Source organism: Vidua macroura, chromosome 1, assembly GCF_024509145.1.
Source record: "Vidua macroura isolate BioBank_ID:100142 chromosome 1, ASM2450914v1, whole genome shotgun sequence".
NCBI classification, from domain to species: domain Eukaryota; kingdom Metazoa; phylum Chordata; class Aves; order Passeriformes; family Viduidae; genus Vidua; species Vidua macroura.
In genome coordinates, this window is record NC_071571.1 from 59061509 (window position 1) to 59077059 (window position 15551).

Here is a 15551-nt window from a genome sequence, read left to right on the forward strand (position 1 = left end):
GAGTCAGCTGTAGCAGATTCTGCTACCAAATCAGTTTTGTACTAGAGGTTTTTCAGGACAGTTTGTAGTTCACTCTTGAATTCTTTTAGAATTGCTGGTTATATATTATCTGGTCCTTGTAATTTATTATTATTAATTTTGCCTATATGTTCCATAACCTGTATGTTACATATGGAATCTTTCAAGACATTTCCCCTACTGAGTCCCTTCATAAAAAAGGAGAGCTGGCTTGGGAATCTCATCCATCTCTGGATGTGAGATTCTGTTCCTCTGTAGTGAACACAGATGTAACAAATTAATTTAGATTTTCTGTTATTTTATTTGTATGCTCTTTTACATTTCTTTCAATTTTCCTGGTACTGCTGGGCAGACAGCCAGCACCTGAAGTGGTTGAAAGGGGATTTATTATAAGATTAGATTTTATTCCTTATGCAAGCTATTCCTCAAATTCTTTTAGACTGTCTCATGGTGTGGTTTACTTTTAATCTGTCACAAGTTTGGATTCTATTTTCAATGTTATGCCCAAACTTAGCTTTTGGAAGGATGCTTCTAAAAAGCTGTCCCCAGCAACAAGCATTTTTTTTAAATGAAAGCACATATTGACATATTGGTGGATGACTTTTTTTTTTTTTTTTTTTTTTCCCGGCTTGTCCATAAGGGCTTTATGTAAAGAAGGAAAGAACAAAAGAGAGAGAGCATCACAGTGTGCTGCAATTGACTGTGCCTGCAGCATCTTATAACTCCTCCCTTGCCTTCTGGAGGTGTACACAGTACTGCATTAAACTACTGCTCCTGGCTGCAGGGATTGTAACCCCAATGGCATTTGGAAATACCTAGGAACAGCTTCTTTAAAAATCAGAAACTCCAGGAAATACTTCGCACAAAAGGGTACAGTGTGTATGCAGGAGACTTATGTTGAACATCTAGACTTTTAGTTTATTTGCTGTAGTCCATTTCATCTTCCTCACCAGAATCTCCACATCATGACAACCTTGCTGTCTTCCTGAGTAGTCACTGACCCTACCATGAGCTGGTTTTTAGAAATTACTACAGGCTGATGACTAAATGACTAAATGAAAATAGATTTTTAGAAATGACTATACCATGATGACTGTTCAGAAGTGAATGTGTTTCTATTAGAGATTTGTCCTCCTTGGCATGCATGCTGACACAGACCTAGGCTAGGGCTTCCCTGCCTCATCTCCCCCTCTCACCTTGAAAGGGTGTATGATACAGTGGGGAGAATCTTTCCATTATCCCTGAAGTGAAAAGAAGAAATTATGAGGAAAAGATAAAAAGGCTATTTTGGCCAAACTAAAGAAGAAAATAAAAGCAGATGCCTATAGAGAAATGCTGGGCATTCAAATTAGGCTATCAGGAATGGCTGAAATTGACGCAATGCAAATTTAAGACAGGAAAGGGGGGAAAAAAAAGCAGAACTGTTTAGATAAAAAGGGAAAATGGGGAACAAAGAAAAACCTGTACAGACCTAACCATTAGCAATTATGCAGCAGAACATACAGGAAAATTTCCTTAGTGCTTTCTGGGTAGTGACTGGTTTCTTGGTGTTAACAAAAAAAAGAGTGTGCATACTGAAGTGTTGTGGTATTCATGAAAAGCAGTGTTGAAATTTTGTAGTAGTTCTATATGAATATTATGGTCACATCTTTACAGCAGTGACAGGGAAGTCCATGGGAACTAGAGGACTAATGCAAGCTTCTTGACAGCAGCAGGAAAACCACACACCATCCCTGAAAGGATGTTACTGACACATACCTTTCTTTGCAGCCTTAGACGATCATCGTATTTACATACAGCAAAGTAGTTCATATACATTCAAAATACATGGCAAATAATGTAGCATCTTCGTTACTATACTGGTTTGCAAGCTTCCTTTGCAGCAATGGCATGAGTCTGGGAGGCATTTCAGTAGCTAGTGTTTCTGCAATAACCTGCAAGTTCATTTAAATCTTTGAAGCCATGAACTTTGCCCACAATGAACAGTAGCATTTTGCAGCTAGTGGAATTTTGAACAGAGAATTTCACTAGAAGGATGGGGTGTGGAGGTTAAAATGCAGACAGTCTGTGAGCAGCAGTACTCCTGAGGTGTTGTTCTTCAGCGTTGTTGATGTTACAGAACTATGAATTTTCCCTGCAGTCTGTGTAAAAATCAGCAGCTCTGTAAGGCCTCTGAGCTGCTCACTTAGATGTACTGTAACCATGGCACTGCAAACCTCTGCAGGAAGGTGTGAATCATAAAATGGTTACTGGTGCTGAAACCCGCAGTATGACGAATCATGCAGTTCTATGGAGTGTTTGTAGCTGGAGCATACGATTTGTCTGCAGCACCAGCTGTAGTATGGGAATCCTTGTGTGGACTTTTTTTATGTCTCTGCTACCTCCTTCAAGATAGCCTGGTCACAGATCCCTACTTTCTGTCCTGTGCCTAGAGAAAGCACCTCTTTTATACATGGAGACAGAGGGCCGAGCTGTTCTGTACCCACCCTCCTGTTCTTGGCCCGCTCAGCCGGGCTCTGAAATGCTGGAGACAAGCCGATTGCCAAACAAAAGGTCAACTTATTGCCAGAGGTAGCATTTCTTTTTTGCTGTTTGTCTTCCTTTCTTCCTTTTCCTTTGCAGTATCAAAGTTTCCGATTTCCAGCTCTTTCCGGGGACGGGAGAAGCAGCACTACGGGAGACACAATGCTACGTAACTCAACACCCTGCTTGCGCTCAGCCCGCCCCCGACTCCGCCCCCCCAACCTCATGCTTGGTTCCGCTCTCACGCTCGCCACTGCGGTGCGGCTGCGTGCAGAGAGATAAGACTCAATTGGTGGCGCGTGCGCAGCAGCTGGGACGGCGGACCGCGGAGTGGGGCTGATGCTGGCATGGCGGAGGCGCGGCCCGGGTCAGGTGAGCGTGGCTGCCGCTCTGGGGCAGGGGGACTGAGGAGAGGGACTGCAGGATTGGGTGGGTGCAGTGAAGGGGAGGAGTAGTCATCACTCCCCAGCGATACTAGCGGGTAGAAAGTCGCGCCGAGGCGGTCACCATCGGACGCTGGCTTGTCGAAGGGTGCGGGCTGCGGCACCACCTGTTGCTGCTGCCCCGTCCCTGCCCGGCTGGACTTGGCGGTGCCTTTGGCGCCTAAAATGGCCGGGCTTGCCTCTGCCGCAGGGCCCGGTAGGAAGAACTTTGCCCGAGCAGGAACGTGCTTGTTCCTGGTATGGCACAAACGAATCTAACGTCTCTGGTAACACCAGAGAAAATACATACAGAAGAGTTTAGTTACGGGAAAACGTGTTTGCTCTCTGCCCACCTGTGTCCTTGAAACCCAAGTTTCAGGCAGCCGGCGCAGAGCAGTGACAGTGATAACGTCTTCGGCCCACGAGCTGCTGTAAAGCCGCGTCTTTTTGAGGGGTCTCAGAGGGATCTCTGAGTAGAAGTCTTGGACATGCAGGAGGTTAGTGCTTAGAGCAGGTGCTACCTGTTCTGAGGAATGCTCAGGCAGGGCCTCACGGATGGAGAGCGTCTTAGGTACGCGGCATGGACCGGGATTGAGTGCAACATGCAAGAAAACAGTTTTTCTTTTGTTTTGCGGTGCGTGCTTGTATGATGCAGGTTCAGATTAACTTTAGTTTTATTGGTTGAGGTTGCTGAGGAGTGGGGATGAAACCTTTCAAGATCGATATTTCAGCCTTGCATTTAATTATTTGTCCTGTATTCCGGGTACTTAACAATAGAAGAACTCTTACGTAATTTTGTCACAAGTATCCAGAAATAACACTGTTGCTGAGAGTAATCAATGACATTTAGTTTTTTCATCATATCGCTTAATTTTACTATAGTTCAGTAGACCTTCTCTGTTAATCAATGTCACATTGAGGTCAATTGATGAGCTGACTGATTTCATTGTTCATAGTTGTTGGATTTCTGTCAGGGGAAATCCTGTACTTTTGTGTTTTGGGTGAAGAAGAAAGCATAATTCTCTATTTTGCAGCATCCTGATGTTAATTCAGATAAAGAATATCTACAGCCAATGTCCTTAATAGCATCCCCTGTTCTTGGCAGCCTGGCTATCATGATGGAGAAGTTACAGGAGTTCATTTTATGGTGGTGTGAGAATGGGTCCACTGACTACCTTGTCAGAAGTGAAATGGCCTGGGACATGATACAGAGAACAGAGACATAGCTTCAGTAAAGCTGATGCAGTCAAATTTCTTCTTGTCTGTTTATATTTTATGCTGTCAGGCTGTGGGTCAACTCTAATTGTGAAATCTTTTTGTATAGTATATATGTATTGGAATAAAGATTCTTAGATATACTGGGCTAAAAATTGCTTTATTGTAAAGCAGTAAAGTCTGGATGGGGCACCATTTTTACACTTGTCTTATAATAAGGCATAACAAAACAACACAGATATTGTTACTTAAGTTATGGAGTTGGGTCATTTTTTCTGCTCTCAAGAAAAATCCCATAGGTAAGTTTTGAGTTGTACATGTGCAGTATTAGCATGGAAAACTGGGTTTTGCACTGCAGCTTCATGGATGGAGCAAGTATCTGATTTTGAAAGCTTAAAATTGAAAGATGTTTCTGCTCTTAGAGTAGAACAGGGGGTTGAAGAGTGACAGTTTTGGGTCACTACAGATGTGCTGCTAATCCAGGATATTTTGTCAATAGTGAAGAATTATTGAGACCCAGGAAATTATTATAAAAGACAAAGAGGAAAAATGTAAGCAGCAAGGCAATTGTATAATAATTGTTCACATTGATGCATCTTTCTAGTTTCAGTCCCTGTGCACCTAGAAGGGATAAATGTATTGTATTTAATAGTTGTTAATGGATTTTTTAAATTGCTGTTGAATGTAGTTTTGGTTTTTTGCCATCACAATGATAGTTGGGTGTTATACCTGGTAAAATGCATCATTAAGCTGAAGATAATCAGGGAATTGCTATAAAACATTGCCCACTGTAAGGGGGAAGAAGAAAGTGAAAACTTAAAATGTATTTGTTTTCCATATGCAAAATCTATTCCATAGTAGGCCCTTTTCTTAGGGTGATGAAACTACTTACGACAAAATCCTACTTTCAAATTCTCTTGCATGTGATCTTGAAATGGGCTGGCTAAAACTTTAATGTTCCATTTAAAGTGTGGATGCACTGAATTGGACATGAAATGACAATATCAAAAAAGACAATAACACCACACTGCACCAATATACACAGGAAACTAGCTAGCTGGAAAATAGCTTTGCGGAAAAGGTGAGATGAGGCCGACTCTGGAGCACTGTGTCCAGTTCTGGGCTCCGTGTGTACAAGGAGGACATATACATACTGGACTGAGTCCAGCAAAGGGCCATGAAAATGATTAAGGAATTGGAGCATCCCTTACATGAGGAGAAATAGAGCTGAATATGTTTACTTATAAGAAATCCCAGATGTCAGTGCTGTGTACAAATACTGAAAGGGTGGGACTAAAGAATATGGAACCAGATTCTTCTTAGTGATATTAAATTAAAGGACAAGGGGCCACAGATACAAAGCATACAAAATTCCAGCTGAACACAAGGAAAAGCCTTCTTACTGTGAGTATGGTAATAACACTGGAATGGGTTGCTGAGAGAAGTCATGGCCTCTCTGTCCTTGGAGATACTCAAAATCCAGCTGGTCACAGTTATGGGCAACTGACCCCTTTTGGGCAGGATTTTTGGACTAGATGATCTATAGAAGTCTCAAAATGAGCCATTCTGTAATTCTATGGTTAGGCTGGTTTTGCATGTTATTTTCTAGTAATTTCTGGCAAGTGTTGTAGGAAGGGAGCATATCTTTTATGACATGAGCTAATACAGTTGAAATAAACAATGAGTTTAGGGCATGCAGATTGTTTTGCCTGGAAATGGGTTGCACTGCTTGAGTTGTTAAGCCTGAAATAATGTAATTCATGTTTAGGAAGAAATTCAACATTTTGTAAATCTTTGTCATCTTGAAAATGATAAGATGCTGTAGGTGAATGTATAAACTGATCAGAGAAGACAGAAAATGTAAACTTGGTAGTTGGTTTAAAGCTTCCAGTGCTATGGGGAAAGCCTCATATTTCCATAATGGACCATTCATTTTTTGTTTGTTTATTGTTTTTGTTTGTTTGTGGTTTTTTTTCCTTCTGTTTTTTTGGGTGGTTGTTGTACTGTTTAATACAGGCATTTTAAGAGCTGCAGGGAGTGTCTTATGTGTAAGTTGCGCTTCGTGTGCAGATAAATCATCTCTTGTCTGTATATATGTAATGTTGACACAAATAGATTGTTGTGTGCAGATTCTACCGTCATCTATCTTTAGGTGAAATAATAGATTGTTTGAATTGCTTTAAAAATGAAGGCATCCATCCTGAAAAATTAGCATTGTCTTATAAGTGAGAGACAGTATATAAATGGAACAAATATTCATAGAATATTCTGAGTGGAAAGGGACTCACAAGAGTCATTGAGTCAAATACTTGATATCACTCAGGACAGCCTAAAAATTAAATGAGATATCTAAGCACATTATTAAAACAGTTCTTGAATACTAAAAAGCTTGGGGTCATGACCAATTTCCTATAAAGCTTTTTCCAATATTTGACCACCCTTTTAATTGAAGATTTTCCTGATGCTCTCCAATCTGACCTCTCTGTGACCAGGCTTTAAGCTTTCCTTCGCTTCCTATCACTGGCCACTGGGGAGAAGAAAGCAGCAGCTGCTTCTCCACTTCCTCTCATGAGAAAACTGTAGACAGCAATAAGGTCACTCCTCAGTCTCCTCCAAGCTCAACAAAGCTAGTATTTTCAGCTGCTCATGTAATTTAGTCCTTTTACCATCTTTGTTGTCCTTCTTTGGACACCTAATATTTTTATATCCTTTTTGCATTGTGGAGCCAAACATACAGTACTAAAGAAACTGTTTTTGCACAGAGTGCAAGACACTATTTTTGGCTGAATTTATGGGTATCTCATTAAACGTAGTCAGTTAAAAGATGTCTGAAGTCTATTTGGAAAGAATGGTAATAATCAGTATTTTTTGTTTCATTCCAGTTTTATACTGATAGGAAAATTCAGAAGGAAATCAGTTCTTCCTGTCTAGGAATTAAAGCTGTATTAATTTAAGAATAAAGAAGTGTTAAGTCTGATGCCTAAGGGGCTGTTCTGTGGACTGTTATATTTTTTTAAATTAATTTTGTCAATATATTTTTTCTGTCTTATACTTGTTTTAAATTATCAACTTCATATTAATTAAAGTAAATTATGTAATGGTTCTTAAAAATCTAACTGAATATAGCTTTCTGAAACTGTGAAACTGTTCTAAAATTAGAACTTAGGCATAATGTCATTAAGTGGCACCTTCAAATGTCATGTATTCATAAAAAAAGTACCTAAGCTGTAGGCTGTACTGTTTCCAAGTATAAGCTCTGTTTTTGAAGATGAGCTTGTACTTATTAAAATGAGATGAGTACTTATTAATTTGCCTCATATTTTTTAATGTATCCTTATCAAATTATTTTTCTGAAAGATAGTTCACAAGGACTACCTCTTTGCCAGGGCATTCTGGCTTTGTCAGCAGTTAATGCTGAAGGGGTTTAATGCTATGGTAGAACAGGCATGAAGCCATATTGCTTTCATATGCTTCATTCTAATTCTAACCAAAGTTCCTAGGGATGTTAAAATCATAGAATCATGGACTGGCTTGGGCTAGAAGGGACCTTAAAAGTCACTTAGTTTCAACCCCCCTGTGATGGGCAGGGACATCTTCCACAAGACCTGCTTATTCAGAGCCCCATCTAGTGTGGCCTTGAACACTTCCAAGGATGGGACCACTGCTTTGGGCAACCTGTTCCAGTACCTTACTACTGTCACAGTAAAGATCTTCTTTATATCTAACCTAAATTTCTCTTCTTCCTGTTTGAAGCCAGACCCCCTTGTCCTGTCCCTACATGCCTTTGTAAAAAGTCTCTGTCCATTTTTTGTTTTTGTGGGCTCCCTTCAGGTACTGGAAAGTCACAGTTAGGTCACCTTGGAGCCTCTTCTCCAGGTTGAACAAATCCAATTCTCTTAGCCTTTCCTCACAGGAGATATGTTCCGTCCTTCCAGCCATCTTGGTGGCCTACTCCAGACTTGCTTCAATTCAACAAGTTGATGTCCTTCATGTGCTGGGGACCCCATAGCTAGATGCAGCACTCCAGGTGTGGAGTACTTAAAGCAGAGTAGAGGGGATGAATCAACTTATTTGACCTGCTGGCCACACTTCTTTTGATGTGGCCCAGGGTGCAGTTGGTCTTCTGGGCTGTGAGCACATGGGCTGTCAGGTCATGTCTGCCTCTTACTCAACAAGTCTTCTCAGCAGGGCTGTTCTTGATCTCTTCATCCCTGTTCTGGTTTGAAAGCAAAACCAGTGAGAGACTCCAAGTCAGAAATACAATTTATTAGGAAAAGAAAAAAGAAGACAAAAATACATTTAATGATACAAAAGGAAGACCACTGACAAAGTCAGAATACAACCTGACACCCCTTTGGCCAGCGTGCTGGTAAGCAGTCCAAATTGGAGTGGCAGATGTGGTTGCTGTATCTTCTCGGAAACCTGTGGAAAGGCTGCTTTTCTGTCAAGAAATCCCTGGATTTATCCAGGTGGGAATGCCTAGCTTCTCTCCCTGGGCGGAGCATCTCATAATAGGCTGATGTTATTTTGAGTCACAAGGTGTGTTCTTAATCACCTGTTAAACAGAACTGGCTCCTGGAGAGTGTTATCTCTGAGTCATGTGGCAAGACATTGATGGGCCCATTAACAGGAGATAAGGAAAACTGTCCAGATGCAACTGCTACTCAGATGGTAATAGGAAACATCTTGGTGCTCAGTGTTGGACAAGCCCCTAGCCATTCTTGATACTGGGGGTTGCCCTGACCCAGGTGCAGCACTTTGCCCTTGGTCTTGTTTAACCTCATGAGATTCCTGTGGGCCCACTTCTTGAGCTTGTCCAGGTCTTTCAGGATGGCATTCCATTCTTAAGCTGTGTCAATTGCACCACTCAGCTTGATGGCATCTGCAAATTTGCTGAGGGTACAATGTATCTCTTTGACTGTATAATTAATGAAGGTATTAAACAACAGTGGTTGCAATACAGACCCCTGAGTCACTTATCACTGATGTCCATCAGGACTCTGAGATATTGGCCACTACTCTCTGGATGTTACTTTGCAGCCAATTTTTTAACTGCCTAATAGTAGACTCATCTCTCTGATTGAGAGAGCAGGATGTTGTGGGAGACCATATCACAGTCTTTACATAAGTCCAGATAAATAATATCTGCAGCCCTTCCCTTGTCCACTTATGCAGTCACTCCATCATAGAAAGCCACTATGTTGGTCAGGTGGGACTTGTCCTTGGTGAAGCTGTGCTGGCTGTCCCAGATCACCTCCCTTCCTTCATGTGCCTTAGCGTAACTCCTAGGAGGATCTGTTCCATGATATTCTCAGGCTTAGAGGTGAGACAATATAGAAGTTTTTTCTAAAGGTACTATGATATTCTGTGTTTATTTTATAGAAATACAGGCTGGACTTTACCTTTGGGGCATCCCTTTTACTATGAATTTTTGTGTATGTATGTGTAAGCATGTCAGAGACAATTTCAGCCAGTGTTAGCTACTTATTATTACACTGGTACATTTATTTTGCAGTTTCTTGTCTTGGCAGACAGAAATCAGTTTTAGTAGAAATTACCACTCTGGAATTTTCTTCATTATGTAGAAGCTGACAGCAAGAATAGGAATCTTATTGATGTAAAAAATTCTAATGAATTATTCATATTGTAGAGGTGAAAGTCCTTTTTTCCTAGCCTGGCAGCCAAAGAAGAGGTCTTGAAGGTGTGAAGCTGAGTTTTCAAGGTTGTTTATTTCTTCTTATCTAAAAGATTTTCTCTGTGACCTGCCGAGGTCCGGCTAGTACAGAAGCCATGACAGTCTGTGGGCGTCTCCCACATTATATACCCAAAATTACGTGTACCATGTTTACAGTTCCTGTACCAATACAGGAAATCTATGTTGGACAATGTGTCCCTATCCTAGACCAATAGAAAAGTGTCACTATCACACTGAGACATGGAGGACAAGAAGAAGGAAGAAAAGGCTAGGGCATGCCCAGATTTCTCCATCTTGTATTACTGAAGTACATTCTAAAAACCCCAAAATTCTACTTTTTTCACCCTGTACCAATTCCCTTATTACACTACTCGATCCCTTTTGGCTTGTAATTCCTCATATAAGGTTGGCAACTTCTCCCATGGGCTAAAATCGAAGCCACAGGTGTTTTTGACTTGTTGCCAAGATCCCTGAGCCCCCTGCCAGGGTCTCGAGGCATCCAGAGCAGCCAAAGGGATATTCTGGACTCTGACAAACTCCCAGAGCAAGATTGACTTTGACTATGAATAAAGTTGGGACCATTCCAGACAGGGAGTCTAAAATAGTGGTCTTATCTATGAAATAAATAAAGTTTAATTGGAACATAGTGCTTACTAATATAACACCAAGCTTAATGCTCATGCACCACCTGCCAGGTTATTCAGAGGACATGTGAGGAACACCTTTGGCCTTCCTCCAAGAACACCCCCAAAGAGATCAGAAGACTCCATAGCAGCAGTGGGAGCATGTGCTGTGCAGTAGAATGATGTAGACTTCAAGAATCGGAAATAGGAGGAGATTTATGGGAAACTATTAATGAATATGTATTAGCACACAGTATATAAGTTGTGTTTGGATCCTTTTGCCTTTTGTACGTGAGGCAGGATGGGAAGGCCTCCACATACCCTGATCAATTGGTTTTTGCTTATGCTTTATCCGAACCGCTGCCAAATTTCTTTTTGTAACTACTGATTATATTTGATTGTATTATTTTATCTCAATTAAAAGTGCTGCTAAATTTTAAGTTTGTGATACATACAATTAGACATATGGGACCTCATTCATAACATGACCATACTCTTGGCAAAGAAATTCCCCTCATGTCGTGTCTGAATACCTCCCTGCCCCTCCTTTTCCCTCTGGGGGGGTCACAGCTTTGAACTATTCCCACATGTGCTGGCACTAGGTACTGGGAAGAAAAGATCAGCCTCTGTGTTTCTACTTCTTTTTTTGCCTGAGCTAATTTTGCTTTTTTGCTGATTCTTAATTCAGTCTTGAGCTGTTTTGAAGACCAGACTTCTGTCTGTTTTTTTCATTCTATTGTCTCAAAATCAAGTTAGTATTTCAGCTTGAAAAACCCCAAACTATTTGTATTTGCCATTTGTATCTAGTTTATATATAATAAACTAGATACTAGATATTTAATAATAAACTAGATACTAGATATAATACTGTATAGGGTGGCATATAATACTATATAATATACTACATTAATAACATATACTATCTTGTAATGTAACATTGTAATGTTAATATATATGGATATAGTAAATATAGATAATATTAAATTATATATATTGTGTAAATAATATATAATATAGTTTTTGCAAAGACAAAAATCCCCAAAGTAATTTCTACTGCTCTTTAAAAAGTAAAGTATGAATTAGGCAATGTGGTTAAAACATCCTGAAATGTAATTTTAAATTCTTATGTTTTATTAAGGTTAATGCTTCACTTCCACAAAGTCGTATGATACAGTTTCTTCCTTTGGCCGCCAACTGTGCCGCTGTGACGATTCCTAGAGCTTTTGAAAAAAACTTTTTTCATTTGAAAGCAAATTAATTTTGCTGGGAAAAAAAAAAAAGCATGTTAGTGGCTTGAAATGTTCTGGTTTATTCTTCTCTTCAAAATGTTAATTTCTACTATCTTTATTGAAAAAGCATTAGGTAGTTCAGGAACCTAAATTACATTAGCCTTTTGGAGAGTCTTTTGGCCTAAGTCATGGCCTAAGTGTTTGATTATCTCTTTTAATTGTTATGAACCAGGAATAAACTGCACTCTGTCCTACCATATGAGGTAACCTACCCAACTGGTAAAATAAGATCCATGAGATCTCCATGAGATTTTATTAACTTTTTTTTTTTATATTACTGTGTAAAATTTAACCTATCTGCCACAGCCAATTGAACTCATTGATACTCACCTAATAAAATTCTGTTGCAGGCAGACACTGCTGGCACAATGTTACAGGAAACTGAGTGACATAGGATTTCTCTTTCTTTTATCTCGAGATATAGAAATTACAGAAGACTGCTGAAGTAGAAGCATGGTTCATGTTGATGGCCTCAGAAAAATAATTTTGCACAGCTGCCCTGTGCCGTTTAATATGTCTGTCTCTAGAACAGTATAATCAGAGTTGATGCAAGTATTTACTACTACTACTTTTAATTTATATTCAAAGTTTTGTATAATATTCAAATCTCAGATGTAGACATTGTATTTGAAGGACCTCTTTTTTTCAGGTTCTTATATTTATGTAAACATGCTAGGAAAAACTTTAGATGTTAAACACTGATTTTCACACTTGCTTGTCTTGTACTGCTTCAGAAAGTTTTCTTTCATCTTTTTTTTTTTACATTCTTAATTCTGGGTAATGACAGTCCTGTAAAGATGACAAGACAAGAAGGCTTCTACAAAGCACTGTATGATTCAATTCTAGTTTCCGGACACTAGTTTGCAGTTGTTCTGTCAAGTGTGGGATTGATGGAACTTCTGGACCTTTCCATGCATGGTAATTTGGTTGAAAAGAAGTATGTACTGTTTAAGTTTTATGAATTTGTATTTATTTATTTTTTAGGTACATTGAATTTCAGTCCTGGTGCTGCTGATTCCATTCCTGGAGAAGGACAACCTACAGATATAAACTGGGTAAATAAAGACAGGAAAGACTCTAACAGTGATCAGAATAAAAGTAATATACCAATTCCTAGTCTGTATTCTGAAAGAGGTACAGATTATGAAAGCTCTTCCACAAAGCATCATGGCTTTTGTAATCTAGAAAGTCAGTATGGGAATTCTGAAGACTTCCACCAATATTTTGGTACCAGTAAAAGTTTGAAGAATCGCAGCTTGCAAAGCCAGAGATTGCACAGATTAAGAAATGAAGGCACATGTGCTAGAAATAAGACAAGGCAAAGTACTACTGATGCGGCTGCAGGTCCAGGAATTTCAGATGCTGTGCTAGTACCTGGTAGTAGAGCACCTCCTAGAGGATACAGTGATATTCTCTCCTCAGAGAGTGACAGGGAAGTACCTAATGCAGATAGCAGAGGGGCAAAGCCGAAGAAAACACATCTGATGCATATATCTGGGAGAGGTTTCAGGGAAAAGGGAAAGCAGGTACATGACCGTGAAAAGCGAGTGAGTTCTAAACAGAAAGTAGAGCGGTTTGAAAATTTTCCATCTTTGGATTTGACGCAGTCTGACTCTTCAGAATCATCCGTTGGAAAGGCATTCTGTAATGCACCTTTTGGAAGTGGGGATGAGCAAAAAGGCTACAATAATGTAAACAAAAGATATCCCCGGAAGCCTGTGTGGAATAAACCCCCAGTAGAAAAGGAGTGTCAGAAAAGACATGATTCTCACCGTAGTAAAAATACAAAAATAGGTAAGAAGTCTTCTGTTGCATATACTCCAAAAGATAAAAATGAAAGGAAGAAAGAACTCATTGCTCACAAAAATGATGAAAACTTGACCAGTGAAATCAGACATCAGTTGTCTGAGTCTCTCAGGTTCAGTGGAAGAAAGTTCTTGCTAAAGGGGGATCAAGTACCTTCACTTCATTTCAGCTGGACCCAGTACTGGAAGAAGCAAAGTGATGTACCAAAAACCAAAGAAACTCATACAGGTAAGTTTTTGAGACTGTCCTGGACTCCCATATGAAAGATATGATCTTGAATAATTTAAGCAGTCTTCGCTTCAGTTCCTTCCTTGAGTAGCTGAAGAAGGTTATTATTTTACATTAAATTGGTATTGGGATCAGAGGGTAGAAGTAAATGTAGATGCATGGAATCTCACTGGGAACATATTCTGTAAATTTACTAGAGAAGGACAGATTTTGTTTATAGTTTTTTTCTGGTTTTGCTACCAAACTGCAAATGATGACCTAGTCAGCTACCATTTTAAAACGTGTATGTTGTGGGATTAAAATTCTGAGCATTCTGAGTAATGCGACTTGAGAAGGATAATGCTGAAACTGACTTTTGCAGAATAGGTCTTTTCATGTTTTATGTAGAAGTAGGAAAATGCCAGACAGAGAAACGGTATTTTACTCATAACTGAATTTCATGTGCTTTTTTCTGCACCTTTGATGCCTTAAAGAACCTATAAATGAAACAACACACACTTCCGAGATAATATTAGTATAGGAAGTAATATAAAAGCTGGTCTTTATTGAAGGCCTCTGGGGCAAATATGGGAAATGTCTACAAACCTCCTCCTGACCCCCCAGGTGCATAGGGTTTCATAAGTTTAGTAAATTAGCATAATTGACAAAAATCACTAATTAGGAGCATAAGCGGTGATGCTATTCCAATACCCCACAGTTCAAAACCCTTCTGAATCCTCCCCCTTCAGATTGGACTGAACCTTGTTGATGAAAATGTGTCTCAAAGAGCTGTTTTTCAAGCTTGGTTTCTAAGGAGAATCAAGATAGCATAGGGATCTTGGAATGTGTTTTGTCTTTTCTGCCTATCAGGTCAGGGAACAGTACTGGGGAAAACTAGCTATGAATGCAATAATAGGCTACAGAGCTCCAAATATGTGTGTGAAGAATACAGGGAATATATAGAAGAAGAAAGACAAAAAGCATTAGGCATCACCTCAAAAGGTAATTTGAAATAGAGGCAATATCTGGATATTATTTTTGGAACTTTGAGAATAGAAACATGTGCTGTTGACAGTGTAAACCAGACCCACAGTTTTTGGCTGAGTGAATTTTATGCTGACTCATAACCATTAGTGACTGAAAACATTAAATGGAAATCAGCTCAATCTCTTCAGGGCTGTGATACTAGTTTCTGTTTCAGCAACAACTTAGGTAGCTTATTCTTATTGTTTTATATAAGTTTAAGCACTAAGTGTTAAGAGGCTTAAATGTTCAGAAGCAATAAGGAGAAACACCAAGAATTATATTTATTTGGTATTTTACAAAGCATCTCAACCTTACCTTCTGCTGGACAGAATGATAGGATAGACTAGTTCCAATTATTACATCCCATCTGTTGTCCCTCACATGGATGTCCGGTAGATGTGGCTTTCCCAGGGTGGGGGGCCCTGCAGTTGGGCAAGTCTATGCAGCAGTTGGATGGGTGTTCCCTGCCTCTGACTAGAGGCTATGCCACACATCCAAAAGAACTTCCTCACTTCCTCCTCAGTTTGGTGTCAGGATCTGTGCAAGTCTGGCAGCAGATAAACCTGGGGCTAAAGCCCCAAAGCTTTCTGGACATCCCTGCCATGGATGCATGCTCTTCCAGTCTTATCCATCATTTCCCAGATGCTTTATCTCTGTCCCTTAGGCAGTTTAACTCACAGTTGAGAGCCTCAGCCCAGAGATCTCATTTAGGGTACAGTGGTCTTCC

General features: G+C 39.8%; 2 protein-coding genes and 1 long non-coding RNA gene across 8 annotated transcripts in view; 2 read left to right on the top strand and 1 right to left on the bottom strand.

Annotated features, from left to right (window-relative positions):
* Positions 1-2726, bottom strand: part of ICE1 (interactor of little elongation complex ELL subunit 1) — a 72602-nt gene extending 69876 nt beyond the window's left edge. For all 3 annotated transcript variants that reach the window (XR_008437545.1, XM_053980148.1, XM_053980325.1), the window contains exon 1: positions 1777-2726. Coding sequence is in view for 2 of the 3 variants with exons in the window: in XM_053980148.1 (XP_053836123.1) it covers positions 1777-1836 (60 nt within the window). In the remaining variant the exon portion in view is untranslated. The remainder of the gene's footprint in view (positions 1-1776) is intronic.
* A 120-nt stretch (positions 2727-2846) lies between these two features.
* Positions 2847-15551, top strand: part of NFX1 (nuclear transcription factor, X-box binding 1) — a 97817-nt gene continuing 85112 nt past the window's right edge. For 3 of the 4 annotated variants that reach the window (XR_008439989.1, XM_053994411.1, XM_053994539.1), the window contains exons 1-2: positions 2847-2913; positions 12770-13819. Coding sequence is in view for 3 of the 4 variants with exons in the window: in XM_053994411.1 (XP_053850386.1) it covers positions 2889-2913; positions 12770-13819 (1075 nt within the window). In the remaining variant the exon portion in view is untranslated. The remainder of the gene's footprint in view (positions 2914-12769; positions 13820-15551) is intronic. The other variant, XM_053994627.1, reaches the window with a different exon arrangement.
* LOC128816837 (uncharacterized) lies at positions 3268-4216 on the top strand. The gene is made up of 2 exons (XR_008440033.1): positions 3268-3534; positions 3998-4216. It is a non-coding gene; the product is annotated as an uncharacterized LOC128816837 (long non-coding RNA).